The sequence below is a fragment of the Cicer arietinum genome, chromosome 4 (assembly GCF_000331145.2).
Source record: "Cicer arietinum cultivar CDC Frontier isolate Library 1 chromosome 4, Cicar.CDCFrontier_v2.0, whole genome shotgun sequence".
NCBI classification, from domain to species: Eukaryota; Viridiplantae; Streptophyta; class Magnoliopsida; order Fabales; family Fabaceae; genus Cicer; species Cicer arietinum.
Window position 1 is genome coordinate 15,403,039 of NC_021163.2, and position 14,953 is coordinate 15,417,991.

The following is a 14,953-nucleotide window of genomic DNA, read 5'->3' on the forward strand; positions in this document are numbered from 1 at the left end:
AATAATAATAATAATAATAATAATAATAATAATAATAATAATAATAATAATAATAATAGTTAATAAAAATAAATAAATAAATAAATAATAATTAAAAGCAAGCGTAATGTGCGTGTGCTTACAACTGCGTCAGGTTGAGTGGAAGACGCGCGGGAGCGGGTAGCGCCTTTGGTGCGACAAGCATTACTGTTATTAGTGGCAACGGTTGGAGGCTGAGCCATTTTCAAGTAGCCATTGGATCTAACAGAAATGCTCTTTGGCAACGAGAACCTCTCCACTTCAACACCGTTATTCTCTATCACGCTAGTTGGACTCTCATCAGAAACTTCTTGCAGATCCTTGTTATTATTATTTATGTTATTGTTATTCCAATCAGCACAGTTCTCTTTACCATCGCCAAGATTCAAGCTATGGAAACCGTGTAAAACGTCAAACGGAGTCGTTTGTGTTTGGCCGGAGGAGCCTCCACCACTACCATATCGATTCTCCAGTGACGCCTGAATGAGGAGGTTCAGTTGCTTCTGCAGTTCCTTATTCAATGCACGGAGCTGTCCGTTCTCCTGCTGCAGAGCTTCCACCTCTTTCGAAGTTTCCACAAGACGGCTGAGGCACATACTGTGACGATTCACCATATCTTGATGCTTCTGTATCACGCACGAGTCGTATTCAGTTCCTGAGTCGGAGTACTGGTAAAGCGATACGCCTCCGCCGTTGCTGCAGTTTCCAGAAAGGGATGGATGATTCTCGTTAGTCAGAGCGGAGTACAATGAAGCAAGTGCGCCGGCGTTCGACTGCATGTGGCCGGCGGTGTTGACGCCGAATCCACCTTTAGATGATGGAGAACAAACGTCCTTGTTGTGCATTTTGATCGGTGAAGTATTGCTGCAAAAAATCAGATAACGATTCAGAAACGTGACGATCGATTTATCAGAAATTCATAGTCATTCACGATTTAAAGCATTCATTAATATCTACATTTTCAGATCAATAATCCTTGCAAAGATTCATTATAGAGTATATTAACAATTTTTCGATCGATGAATAAATTAAACACAACGACTTCAAGAAAGTATACTTTAATTTGGTAATGCTATAATAAATGAATTATGAGATTATTCGAAGAGAAATCGAAAGAAACCATACAACATTGAAGATGCTTGAACGCAACAGAGAGGAGGAGAAACGAAGAGAAGCTCCTACCTCACAAGCAGAGAGGTTCTAGAGAGAGAGAGAGAAGAAGAGGGAATAGAATTTTAGAAAGAGAAATATGGTTGAAAGAGAGAGAGGTAGAAGAAGAAGGTTATATAGTGGCGATGGCAGAGGAGTGTGTTTGGTGCGAGGGAAAACCGTCTTCAACACACTTTCTAACAGAATTGCTCTTTCGGTTTTTGGGCAATTTTCGAGGCTGGAAAAGTCGTTTTCCCTAATTACCCCTACTCATCACGAAGCAATCGTGCATTCTTAAGGGAGTATTTGGGAATTCGATTTGGGGTATTCCGTGTAACTGAAACGCAACTCGTTGGTAAGGGCCATTGATATTTCATCAGTTTTTACTTATGAATAATGTACGGTATTGAATTTTGATGTTATGGTTGCTGAATTAATCGTGCAAGCTTTTTCTTTTGGCCTAAATTCAACTCTACGGCTATAATCTCTTTTTGCCGTATGCATAAATTTTTATTCATTAGTATAATTGTATCTAAATGATGTTTAAGTTTTTTGTGTTATGAGTTTAATCATTTAAGTTGATTAAGAGTTTAATTTATATATATTGTAGTATAAAATATTTTAAACAATAAAAGAATTACGATCAATTATACGAGTTATTTAATAAATAATAGGATAAAAGAAATATTTTTAATAATATAACAATTATACTAAATTATGTATGTAAATTTTTCTACATTGAGTGGATAAATTAATTTCTTGTGCCACTGTTTCAAATCCTTGTTACACCACAATTTCTCAATTCCGAAAAATTTAATTGAGTAGGTAATATTTTATTTTATCGAAAATCATTGGATAACATATTACATATCCACAATTAGTATGCTTTTTCAAGAACAAACAATATATAATAAGTTTCAACGAATTGACATCTTATTTTTAATTATTCACCTAATATTTCTCCAAGTACAATATTATTATACATTAAAAAGAATAAAATCATTAAAAAAATTAGTTTATATATATTGAGATTATTATTATTACAAAAGTTATAAACAATCCCATATTTAGGTATTAAAAAAAGTGACAGAATGTTTACTATATCTCTATATGATTGAATATTTAAAATTAAAGTGTTTTATTATTAAACTTCTATTATCTGATATATATATATATATATATATAGACACACACACGAATAGTGTTAGCAACACTGTTATAATTCATTTTCAATATTTAATCTCCAATTGAATGAAATATAGTAAATTCTATTATGTGAGACCAATTTTCAAAAAATAAAACATTATAGTTCACTTAATAAATAAATAAATAAATAAAAAAGTTAACGTTGAAAAGAGTGTTATTGTGAGTAGTGTATAACTTCAAAAACCACACACTCAAGTACCTCAAGTTGACAAACCGAATGATCTACTCTAATCAAATATTCAATTACATAAAAATCCCACATCAGGGTCCACGCCATATATAATATATTATTCCTTGTTTTGAATGTACATGTGTTTGAAGAATTAATATAATATTTGGGTTGTAACAGAAAAATGATAAGGCAACAAGATAGTTTAGAGGGCGTATTCAAGGTGCATAGTTGCGGTTAGAATAGCATTTGATTATTACATAATGCTTGAATTTCAAGTTAGTTACAAGTAGCTGGTGGTTTTGGCTTGGGTTTCCTATTTTATAGTCATAAACTAGATTAAGACACTTGTCATTTACGAATATAGAATGAAATCATGGTCTTATTTGGAGGGAGTTATTGTTTGCTTCTTTATCACATTTACAACAACCTCTTCGTCTAATCGCTACTCTATCAAAATGTAATATCAAAATGTTTGTTGAAATAAAATAAGACACGTCCAAAGATCCCCACATTAATTATTTTTCCTCTCAAAAGCCAATAGATGAAGCCCTTTCCATGTGTGATGGTTGTTAAGTTAGCCATACAATTCTTCTCATATACTATTCTTTCATAAAACAAACTTTGGTCAGATTAACTTTCCCTTTCATTACAGCTTAGGTCATAATGCTATTATAGCTAAAAGCTGAATTAGCTGTTATTGGGTTTTATCATACACAAGGCTTAAGGAACATACATGTCCCTTTAATTGTCTCCAAAAACAAGGAAAAATGTCTGCTTTGTCCATCACAATCCTAATTAAACTTATTTGAATTGGAAATTTATTTACATTTTTTGTTGGAACAAGTCTTACCATTAATAACACACTTTTTAACACATTTTTTTATTGATTAAAATTTACATAGGATTCACTAAAATATGTAGGGACCACATCAATTTAGTAAGTCCTATTAAAAATCAATACTAAAGAGTGTATTGACATGTGTATTCTAATATTTTTCTTTCCAAAAAATAAAATAAAATAGGTTCATAGAATTTTTATGGCCACGGGCAATATTAGGGCCGTTTTACTTCCTACTGTTTCGTTTTTTTATTTTTACTTTTTAATTAATAAACATAATAGAACATAGATATGATATTTCATTTAACAATTTTCATTTACAAAACAGAACCAACATTTTAAAGATTTTTGAAAATCTCAAAACACAGTTTTCGATGTTTTAAAAAAATGCATTATCCCCAATCAACATTTCATCTCTATCACACCTATTCACTACATGTGTCTTTTAGCTCCTTATTAGCAATTTAAAATAAACATATCACGCAAAATGTGGTATGGAATTGAAAGAATGAATCCATTAAAAATACCATGAGCCTCGTGATGCAGAACAATCTGGTTTTAACATAAATATATCACACATATCAATAGCTTTCTTCACATATGTTGTATCTGCAATTCAGCTTAATTGCCTGGACAACCCATCCCTTCACTATAAGGAGAAACGATGAATCATATAGGTGACTCAAGTGGTTGAATTCCAGGTGCAAGATCAATTCTTCTAGGACAGTACTGGTTGATAGGGATCATACCTTTGTTCTCATGATTTTAATGCGATGCGAACCGAAGCATTCTTTCGTGATAGAAAAAAAACGATATCGTTTAAAAGATTTATCTTGGAGACATGGTATCTTATTGATGTTACCTTGACTTCATACAGCTAAACACATTCAACTATCTATGAATAAGTTATTAGAGGATTTTGGTAAAATTAAATGGAATTAACCTTATTTCACAAAATTCCCTTTTCTTCTTATGAAGCCTACTATACAAGTAACAAAAGAAAGCTTCACCATATACTAAATATTTAAGGATCCAAATCATTTGCATTACATAAGGAAAAATATAGCAGCCACCCAATACTTCTTTTATGGTATTATATAAATAGCTGCAAAACTAAAGACAGGAAGTGCAATAGTTCAAGTAAACTCAGTTTTGATTTGGAGTAATATTTTACCACGGTTTATGAATCTTGAATGCAACAATTTTACTGTATATATGGTACATTTCTAATTTAAGTAAATATTTGGCACAATCAATAACAATGGGTTTATGTCAATATAATTCATGTATAAACTTGGTGAGTTTCACGTTTTCCTCTTTCAATAGAAGTTGTAAGCTCCTGTTTGTATTCGGCTTAAGATCATACAAATCGTACGATGATTTTCTATTATGGTCTGATGCAGCAGCACTTGAATCACCAATTCACTGAGAGGAAGTGAAAATGTGTTGAATAAAGATAGAAATTCAGACCTCCATTGCACTTGGATTGTCAATATCTGACTTATCAACTGATATATCATCCTCCAAAGAAGAGCAAGAGGTTTCTTTGCCACCAAACATTACTCTAATTGGATCTTGATCTCCTCCAAATAGTTCCTCAAAGTTTTGGAATGTTAAGTCGACATCGGGTATGTTAAAATCATCTCGACAAACAAGTTCTTCGCATATTCCCAGGTCTTGAATATTTTGGGACCACAGCTGCAAACATTGACAAAAAGATATTTCCACTTTGACCAGAAGAAAAAAAGTTAACCAATCAATTTAATGTCAACCTATCAAATTTAAATGAATTAAATGTTAATAGTCACCAAAAGTCCGAAACAAAGTTTAAATAAATCTGTTTGAAATAAAAGTTAGTTTCCAATATAAGGCATATTTATCTGTCTTATAGATAGTAGCTTATTTATAACAGATACTTCATGTCAAATAAAAAATTGAGTGCTTTTAAGATTATTACTTGGTTCTGTTCCTATTCTACACGAAAGCTTAAATATATTTCCAATGGATGTACACAAAATAATGTATGTTTTCTCTAGCTGCGACTCGCGGCCGTTGAGGTAAGTATCTGACCTGATTACTTTGAAGTGAACTTTTGCAAGTCCAAAACAACTCTCCATGCAAGGGAAGTTCCATAACTGAATTAGATGAAGACATATTATCAAGTTGAGAAAATGCCGAACAGAAACTTTCGGGATTTAGCTCCCCAATATGTTTGTCTTCCTCTGGATGATTAGTAGCAAAATCTTGGGATTTTTGTGCTTGCTGATTGAATTTTTCATACACTGAAGGAGAATGGTTACTCTCCTCAGTTTGTTGAAATCGTTTTAAATCAACAATCTGCTGCAGAATAGTTTGCCTCTCTTGATCCCTGTACAAGACCTGCCACAAGAAATTAAAAACTAAGATGCATCTTGAACATGTCTGTTAAAGAATGAAAAACGAAAATCCTTGTGAGATGCTTTTAGATAATTTATACTCAAATTATATCATTTGTTAATTTTATTAGTTTAATTGACACTTTAAGGAGTGAACTTCAAATTACACCTTCCTATAATTGTTGCAAATTCCTTAGTTAAGAATGCATTAATCATTTCTTGGATTTGCTCAAGATTAAAAAAACATTAACTATCTCCAATTCTACACGATACTAATAATACCTTTAACTTCAAAACTCAAATTTCCTTTCTTGCATCCATTCCAAGCAAAACGAAATCAATAAAATGTTGTCAAACTATGATAATGAGCCATGAGGTGCTTAAATTTTCAAATTTGCATACCTGGCCTAGTTGACTGCTGGATTCCTTGTCAAATTTGGTTGAAGGGATGCTAGTTTGAATGTGACGCTTTCCCGAGATTCGAACCTCATTCACATCCGTAAAAACACAAGAACTAGATGCAAACTGATCCTTGTGATTCACACTTTTTTCAATCTCCTTAAATTCAAATCCCCAGAGTGTTGCAAACTCTATAGCAGAAGGACAACCCATGAAACTGTTAACAGCTCGTTTGCAATGCGGTGAAGAACTACCGTGCAGATTTTGATCACAGTCTCGACAGATTAACATTTTGTGATCCAAGCACTGAACGTAAGCAAGATGACATCGACATGAGTTACACACGAGGGTCCGGAGGTGTCGTCCGGACAATTCATTTGCCCAATGGACCTTTGCATCACAGGATAGACAAAGATATGCTGCATCAGCATTACAGTAAACAAGTGGCCTCAATGCTTTGCAGAATTCACAAACTTTCTCCATTTCCTTAGTTGTAAATTTCAACAAACATGAAAAAAAGCTCTTAAATTATATAACCTCATACTCTATAATACATGTTTGAACTGTTGCAGAGGCCTTTTGCATAAGGGGAAATCTCATGTTAAATATGAAGTTGTCCTGTATAATGTAAATTTATATAAATAAATAAATAAATAAATAAATAAAAACTCATCCATTATAAGTGGAGTCAATATAATGTAATAAAAGCTAAACAAAGACAAAAAAAAAAATTGTACAACAAATACAGTTTCACATACTTTATGAAACCATAACAGCGCATATTAAAACTGTTTTGAACAATCCTCTAAGTAGACAAAAAAGAAAAAAATTATTCTAAAGTTCATCCTACTCTTATAGCTCTAATTCAATGAGAAATATATTATCAACATGAATATAGCAAACAAAAGAGATCTCAAATTGCCAATGGTAAAGATTCTATTCAGATTCCACAATGATCTAGGTTCAAATTTTGCTGACAATTTGAGGAACTCCTGAGATTCAACTCGCCTAAATTTTTTTTTATACATAAATAAAAGAGATTCAATTTTAAATTTTTTAATTAATACACGCTCCAAAAAAAAAAAAACTAAGAATAGTAACTAGAAAACAGTGATTGCAACAAATAACATGAAATAAATTGTATAAGAGGCGTACCTATAATTTTGTACTAGTAAAATCATGAACAAGGAAAAGTGTAAGAGAGAAAGTAAAGAAGTGTTGTTTATTTTGTTTGGAAAGGGGGTGGTGATTTTTGGTTCCTTCTTCTGCTCTGCTCATGCTGTTATTGCGGTAATATGCACTTTGATTCTGAGGCATGAGTCATGCGTTGTTCTAGTTTTTACCCAATTGGGGAGATGACATGTACACTTTAAGACATGGAACTTTCCAGCGTGGAATAAGGATGTGGGGTCCACTTAGTATCTTATCCAAAAGTCCAAAAGTGTATCCTGCGCCTTACATGTGAATGTGGTTACGAAATCCCAAACTTTACCCGCGTTGGGCCAATCGCAGCACAGCTGTTACATTCACATGGATGGGCCAAATAACTAGCCTGGGCCCACTATCTCGTGCTTCATGGGTCACCAAAACTTTTATCTAAGTGGTCCTTCTACTTAAAAATCAATTAAATTAGATAAAAATAAGAAAAAGTAATCGTATCTCTTCAAATTTAATTAGTCAAATCAACTTCAATTAAATTATCATCTATTAATATATATTTTTGAAAAATATCATAATAATCGTTAAAATTTTGAATAATTTTTAAATATAGATCAACAATGTTTCTTTAAAGTAACTTATGGACCACATGTTCATTTTTTATTATTAGAAGCTGATTTACAAAACATCTCTATGTTACATGGATTAAACCACGCCGTAGTGCCATAAGGTGTACAACTAAAACCACAAGAATGAACCAAATTAAAAGGGGTATGAACGAGTAAACAGTAAAAATTTAATTGAAATATACTATCAATGTAAATAATTTTTACATTATTACAACAGTTAAATTATGAGAGATTATAAAATTATGAGACCTAATATTCTACCTACGTGACCCAATAACGTTGAATGTAGGAAAAAATCTTTTAATGTAGAAAAAAAAAACTTACATTTTTTAAATAAAAAATAGTTAATAATTATATCATTTAAAATTTATAAAAAAGATATATCATTTAACTTTTTTTATAATAATTGTACTATACTCTTTAAATTATTAATTGAGATATACTTATTTCAAATAAAATATACAAAAGAAATATATTTGAAAATTGATTAAAATTACTAGGATAGAATAGTATAAGTTAAATTAAAAAATGTTTTAATAAAATCACTAAATCAAATAAAATAAAATTAGTTCAGATTTAATTATATTTTAAATAAAATAAAAGCGTCTGTACTTTTAAGATCAAAAGTACAATAAAGTCTGTACAGATTTGGATAAATTACTTTTACGAGTTACTCGGTAGAATAAGTAAAAATGAATTAAAAATAGTTTCATCCATTAAAATATACGGTAAGTTATTTTCATGTAAAGACACCTTATAACGTATAAGGGCCAAGCCCTTCGATTTTTATCTAAGACTAAAAGTATATTTCTGCCACTCTAGCTAGCAATAACTAACAATAATTATTATAATGTTGGTGCTTTGAATTTGAGTTTCTCCTTGACACAGTTTTATTGAACAGTTCTGTCCCCAAACATAATGCACTACGACAATAGGAGGGTTTATATATTTTCACAAACCTATGCCATATTATACCGAAGAAACTTCTACCTAAAAATTGTTCCAAAACATTCTGTCAAAACGTGTGCTGTACAATTAAGCCTGATATATTGTGAATAAATTAATTAAAGAACTGGAATTGTTTTTCTCCAATGATGATTGAACAATAGCTTGAAGGGTAACGTAACTCCAAAACGAGGCCCCAAAATGCCAATTTCAGCTCCATGATTGAAGATCTGAATCAGAAAAGTAGTACAAGAAATTTAAAAGGTCAACATATTTCCAAAAATGCACACTCATTTTGAATCAATGACATTATCAATTGAAAGTTTGAAATGCTACTAGAGCAGAAGAGGCCACAAATGATACTTCTGAACTGCTGAGCAAGTCAATGACAGAACAGTGTAACAATGCAATACAAGGAAAAGCCATGGTAACCTCCACAATCACATAACAACACCTAAAAATAATGAATATTTTCTTATAACTAGTTTATGCTACCTTAAAAAACAAGGTAGTTTATCTCCAGCAGCAATATAAGTGATACTAGCTGAGGCTAAGAACAAACATGACAATAATATGTCTCCTTAGAAGTGATATCTAACACACCCTAAATATGAGCATTCATCATTTCAAACAACTCCATTGCACATTATCAGTGTTGAAAAAAATGAAAATATTATCTTCTAGTTTATCAGGATAATGTACCAAACTCTAGCATAGATTCATTTCTATTTCTAATGGTGCTCAATGCCTCAGGAGAACGAAAGGTCCTTAGTTTCTTTCTTAAAAGTACCACCCCACCCCGTCATTCTTTCTTTCCATACACATGAGTACATATTCATCCTCAATAAAGGTAAAAGAATTAATTCAGATCATAAGTATATAACAACCACAATATCATGATGAGATGCCAATAATTATAGAAAATTCAGAAGTGGGAGGCTAGAACATTTCTCACCTAAATCAACTTGATTTCACATGAACTTCAATAATATCATCGTCTTCCATTCCAAGGCTAGCAGGGGTTTCAGATGAACTGATTTTATCACCGTCAAATGACAATACAATTTGTTTCAGATCACACTTCCTTTTATCTGCATATGTTTTAATAATCCTTTCAAACTTGTCATCCTACAGAGAATTGAAAAAGGAGAGTAAGACATGGAGCTAAATAAAGTGACAAATACAACCATTCAATATGACCTAAAGAAATGCAGCTCTGATAAAGAAAAGAAGAGGGCACATCGGAAACACAACCATTATAATATTTCAAACAAACTACAACTAGATTTGACCTGAATACTAATATTAACAACACCGCAAAATATTAAGTAAATAGACAACATATAGTATATCTAATGAAGGAATCATTACCATGAACATTCGAATCTGCTTCGTTTCATCCTTGTCTTGAACAGAGATGAGAATCTTTGCTCGTTCAGAAGGTTTTGATGTTTTTTCACTTACAGTGTCCGTGGGAGACAGCAATGAATTGAAATTTTCCATTTCTGCAGACTCAGCAGTTTTTAACATTTTTTTTGCTGATTCAGCTAAAGAGGCAAGTTCCTGCTTCTTCAATCTATAAAAATGATGAACACCTTTATAAGAAGTTGTATGGTAAATAAAGAATACAAACACACCAGCATAATGATAAGAGCATAAGATTAGTATAACTTATATTGGTAAAAATCCAAACCAATAGTAGAGTTAATTAGTTATAAAAGACTAAAAGCATTTTCTTCACCCAATGCACACTTTTTTTATACAAACAGGTGCATAAATGCATTAACACCCTATATGATGTTGGCATGTAGAAGCAGCAACAAAAACAAGCCTAGCTCCAGATGCAGCCAAAGATGACTAACAGCTATTTACTATAATTTCTTGAGCTGACCTCTAATATCCGTTCTTTAGTTTTTTTTTTCAAGCATGAACCGCTGCATTTTATTTTTGCATTCAGAATAAGGATAACTGAACCAATTATTTCAATAATGAACAAAATGGACAGCATAAATCTAAGTTCCATCATGTCAGTGCTCAAGAGAATAACTCCCCCAAATACTCCCCTCAATACCAATAAGAAATACACAGATAAATGCAGTAAGCTTATCCTGCAATAATCACAGTTGAGACAGCCACTTCTAACTAAGAACGGTATAAATCTACCCATTTGTTTGGGATGGCGGAAAACGCAAGGAATGAAAAAACCAAGGAAGGAAAACATTAAGACGAAGAGTTTTTCCTCATTTGGAACACAGGCAGATTGTGAGTGGAAAGAAAACAGATGTGGATCACACACAAAAACTGTCCCCTCTAATGCACAAAAAACCAATTTGAAAGTACCATTTTACCATTCATAATTAAACCAATTTTTATTTTTTTTATTTTAACCAATAAAGTCAATATTTAAAAATTATGCATAGCAAAATTGGAACAAACCACAATTTTCCTCAACCCACAATTGACAACATCAATCTCTATGTAAGGGTGTTTATGTCATTTTGCAAATATAGCATTTTCTATCACTTGCTACACAAATAAACAAGAAGGCATAAAGTATTAGCTTTCAATCCAGCTATTAACTAAAAATCATCTCATTTTATATTTCTTATTTTTACTTTGGTTCCTCTCACTTTGCTTCTGAATGCAGACAACATCTAACAATGGTAACAAAACAAACAAGGCAATAGCAAGAATAAATAATTTGGCAACTACAAATTTAAAGTAAGATTAGAAGAGTAAAATGTTGTCAACCTCAAATTCTTCAAAGTCGAATTCTCCTCGTCAATCTTCCTATGTGATTTACTTTTGACCTTGGGTGGAGAAGGTAACCAATCATCATCCTCAAGGTCCACCACAGGCGTCGTCACCGCTTTCACATCAGTCTTCCCATTCTCAACCTGAATCTACAAAACATTTTCAAAATTTAGAAAAACAGAATAACAAATCATCCCTATACTAAGAAAAAAGAACACAAATTTAGAATCAAAATAATCATTACATGCTGCTTAGAAGTTTTTCTCTTCTTAGTAACACAAATCACATCATCGTCATCATCTGCAACAGTTCATCAACAATATTGGAGTAAAAATAAAAGAAAAACAAAAAATATTTAATTTGAATTTTTGAGAAATAGATGCATATGAAAATAAGCTAACCGTCGAGGCAGACGATGTTTGGCTGAACGCGACTGTAATCAAACAAGGGCTCGAGTTCTTCGGGTTCGTCCTGCAAAGCGAAAAAAAACACATACAAATTTAAGATTTGAAATTGAACGAGGAACCCTAACTAATTCAAATTGAGTACAAGAGACTCACCACCATTATCGACCTTTCACGCTCTGTGAATGTTAGTGAGGTTTCGCAATCACAACCTAATAAATCACTCTCCCGCTTCAAAATTGAATTCGGTTAATCGTCGCCTCTTTTTTAAGGATTAAGATTTTATTTTATTTTTTATTGTATGAACACTAGTATATTTGTTCGTAAAAAAGAATAAAATAAACTTTATCTAATAGTATCTTTACTTATTGAGTTTTGGTGTGGTTTATTTAATAAAAGATTTTTTTTTCTTTCTGTTTTATCTTCTATTCAAACTATAAACAATTGAAATTTTAAAAAAAAATATATATCTGGACATGAAAGAATTATATATATCAAATTTTGATGCACTTTTTTCTTTAGTTTTTAATGTAACTTTTTCATTTTTTTTCTGTTAGATTAACCGGCCACTCAAATCATTTTATTTACAATTTCTTTTTCTATCAATTTTTTAAATAATTGTATTAAATTTTTATAATTTTAATTATACTTATTAAAAAGAAATTGGAGTCACAACTCCTTTAGTATTTTTATAGGATTTTAAATGGGTATTAACCCACTATTCTATTTTATTTTATAGTTTTCATGACAACTTATTTATTCATTTATTTATAATATTTGCAAAATTGATCACAAGATACTAAAATAAGTCAAATTATTTAAATCTATTAAATTTTTAGTGCAAAAATTTATCAAGTTTAACGATCCAATTAACAGTACAAGAAAAAGATTTGTTGGAGATAATTTTATGATAACAAAATGTTGCTGAATAAATGGGAAAGGTTGTTGTCGGATAAGGTTGTTGAGAGAAAAAATGGGGAAAATTGTTGTTGAAGAAGGTTGTTGCAAAAAACTTAACATCTTTTTATTATTTCTTCTAAGATAAGAGGATACATGAGAAATAAGAAATAGAAAAAGATGAGTCACACTAAAACACAAGCAGGGTAGCATAAGAAATTAGAGAGAAAATAACAACAAATATTTTTGGAAGTGATTGGAGGTGTAATAAAGTGTCTTAAATTTTGGAGAAAAAGATCGTATTATGAAGACTTTATTTCTTTTTTCTGAGTAATTAAACTATTTTTTTATGAATTGTGATTAAGATACCCTTTTGCTATGTCTTAATTTTAGATTTTAGTTTTATTTTAGATTTTTGTTATTTATCTCAATTAAATTATTCTATTTACATCTTTGGGGATGACCAACCACTTTTGCATGCCTTAATCAATCAACTGATTAATGACCAATTATAATTAACCTGATATATCTATATGATAATTGAGATTAAGATTCTTGCATAATGAAAGTAAGAATTTACATGAGACTAGGACTTGAAGTATTGATATTACAAGTGAAACCATGACCTATGTTTAGTTTCCATCAATTCAAAATTTTATTATTATATACTCTCGTTATAAGTTTTATGCTATCTTTGGGTTTTTGTTATGTCAAATCAACAATAATTTTCATTAGTCTAAATAATATAAAATCTTGATTAATTTGGTAGTTGTTAAATTAATCTATTTGGGTAGTATACTTCGGAATTTTCCGCAAAATTTTTTGGCGCCGTTATTGGGGATTAATTAAGCAATATTAAGCAAAAAATATTTTAATTACTTTAGATATTTTTTTAGTTTAATTTTAATTTTTTTATTCAAAAAAATTAAAATAAAACTAAATCTATTTTTTAATTTTCGTTGTTACTATTATTAATATATTTTTTTTTGTTATTATTATCATTTCAATTTTGTTTTGCACCTTAGTTTATTAAAAAAATTATTTATTTAGTTGTTATTAATTTTATTCTTGCTTTTGATCTAGAAATTGAACGAACGACTCGTAGGCGAAGAGGACAAATAAGAGTAATTAGTGAAAGAGTACCAAGAATGTTGGAGGATTATTTCACTACAACGGTTGATTTTACTGACATCATAGCTAACCCACATGTGGAGGCAAACATTTTCGAGCTTAAGCCAGACTTGATATCTATGGTTCAAACCTCTACTATTTTCAGAGGACTACCAACTGAAGACCCCAACATCCATCTAAAGAGGTTCATAAGGATGACATACACTGTAAAATATAATGGTATTTCTACAGTTGCTATAAGATTGAGGCTATTTCCATGGTCTTTGACTGATAAGGCTTCAACCTGGTTGTCATCCCAACCTGTTGGGTCTATTACCACTTGGGATCAACTGACCAAAAGTTTTTTTGAAAAAATACTTTACTCCATCCAGGTCTGCTAAACTTCGAGCTGACATTGTCAACTTTGTTCAATATGAGCAAGAGTCTTTATATGAGGCATGTGAGAGATTCAAAGACATGATCATAAGTTGTCCGCATCATGGCTACCAGATATGACAAATTGTTCAGTTTTTGCACAATGGACTTTCAGTTCAAAGTAGAAGTAGTATTGATGTTGCTTGTGGAAGCTCTATTCTAAAAAAAGAACCTGAAAAAGTATATCCTTTGATGGAAGAAATAGCTACTAATAGTTGTCAATGAAGTTCAAATGATAGACATGTTAAAAAGCAAGTTGGGATGTACAAAGTAGAGGCTAACACCACTTTGGAGATGAAGGTAGATAGAATCACTAAGCAGCTTGAGACTCTCATGTATGCACAAGCTCAACAAAATTATGCAGGCACTCCTTCTAGTGATGTTGGTGAACTTTTTGGACTTGATGATAAAAATAATTTGGACAGCTCATGGACTAAGCATGTTGAGGGAGCCAACTATGTCAT

At 31.3% G+C, this 14,953-nt stretch overlaps 3 protein-coding genes and 1 non-coding gene across 7 annotated transcripts in view; all 4 read right to left on the minus strand.

The window, feature by feature from the left end:
* The window catches only part of LOC101504910 (zinc finger CCCH domain-containing protein 15), a 4,301-nt gene extending 2,957 nt beyond the window's left edge, over positions 1-1,344 (minus strand). The window contains exons 1-2 of one of the 2 annotated variants that reach the window (XM_004496964.4): positions 1,201-1,344; positions 123-882 (exon numbers count right to left, since the gene is read on the minus strand). In XM_004496964.4, coding sequence (XP_004497021.1) covers positions 123-863 — 741 coding nt within the window. In that variant the 5' untranslated portion in view covers positions 864-882; positions 1,201-1,344. Of the gene's footprint in view, positions 1-122; positions 883-1,143 lie in introns of both variants that reach the window. The other variant, XM_004496963.3, reaches the window with a different exon arrangement.
* A 3,168-nt stretch (positions 1,345-4,512) lies between these two features.
* On the minus strand, positions 4,513-7,497 carry LOC101505436 (putative zinc finger protein At1g68190). Of its 2 annotated transcripts, none has more exons than XM_073366808.1 (4): positions 7,313-7,497; positions 6,161-6,643; positions 5,454-5,762; positions 4,513-5,081 (listed from the first exon to the last, which is right to left on the minus strand). In XM_073366808.1, exons 2-4 carry the CDS (start codon positions 6,638-6,640, stop codon positions 4,848-4,850), a joined length of 1,023 nt encoding a protein of 340 aa, XP_073222909.1. In that variant the 5' UTR covers positions 6,641-6,643; positions 7,313-7,497; the 3' UTR covers positions 4,513-4,847. The 2 variants fall into 2 exon arrangements, with proteins under 2 accessions (XP_073222909.1, XP_004497022.1); XM_004496965.4 differs by having other exon boundaries at positions 6,161-6,775; positions 7,313-7,496.
* A 1,270-nt stretch (positions 7,498-8,767) lies between these two features.
* LOC101505772 (uncharacterized) lies at positions 8,768-12,344 on the minus strand. Of its 2 annotated transcripts, none has more exons than XM_004496967.4 (7): positions 12,204-12,344; positions 12,045-12,114; positions 11,888-11,943; positions 11,641-11,786; positions 10,261-10,465; positions 9,845-10,017; positions 8,768-9,119 (listed from the first exon to the last, which is right to left on the minus strand). In XM_004496967.4, exons 1-6 carry the CDS (start codon positions 12,207-12,209, stop codon positions 9,850-9,852), a joined length of 651 nt encoding a protein of 216 aa, XP_004497024.1. In that variant the 5' UTR covers positions 12,210-12,344; the 3' UTR covers positions 8,768-9,119; positions 9,845-9,849. The 2 variants fall into 2 exon arrangements, with proteins under 2 accessions (XP_004497024.1, XP_004497023.1); XM_004496966.4 differs by having other exon boundaries at positions 11,641-11,792.
* Positions 12,345-14,453: 2,109 nt separating this feature from the next.
* LOC113786402 (small nucleolar RNA R71) lies at positions 14,454-14,560 on the minus strand. The gene has a single exon (XR_003472685.1). It is a non-coding gene; the product is annotated as a small nucleolar RNA R71 (small nucleolar RNA).
* Positions 14,561-14,953: the final 393 nt, after the last annotated feature.

What these genes read in the sequence shown, in the direction of transcription:
- LOC101505436 (XM_073366808.1), bottom strand. Translation starts at nt 6,640, where the DNA reads ATGGAGAAAGTTTGTGAATTCTGCAAAGCATTGAGGCCACTTGTTTAC. An exon ending in CCAGCAGTCAACTAGGCCAG is followed by an intron (nt 5,763 to 6,160) that starts GTATGCAAATTT and finishes TTCTTGTGGCAG; the next exon opens with GTCTTGTACAGGGATCAAGA. An exon ending in GTTCACTTCAAAGTAATCAG is followed by an intron (nt 5,082 to 5,453) that starts GTCAGATACTTA and finishes CAATGTTTGCAG; the next exon opens with CTGTGGTCCCAAAATATTCA.
- LOC101505772 (XM_004496966.4), bottom strand. An exon ending in GAAAAACTTCTAAGCAGCAT is followed by an intron (nt 11,793 to 11,887) that starts GTAATGATTATT and finishes AATGTTTTGTAG; the next exon opens with ATTCAGGTTGAGAATGGGAA. An exon ending in TCGACTTTGAAGAATTTGAG is followed by an intron (nt 10,466 to 11,640) that starts GTTGACAACATT and finishes TCATTTTTATAG; the next exon opens with ATTGAAGAAGCAGGAACTTG.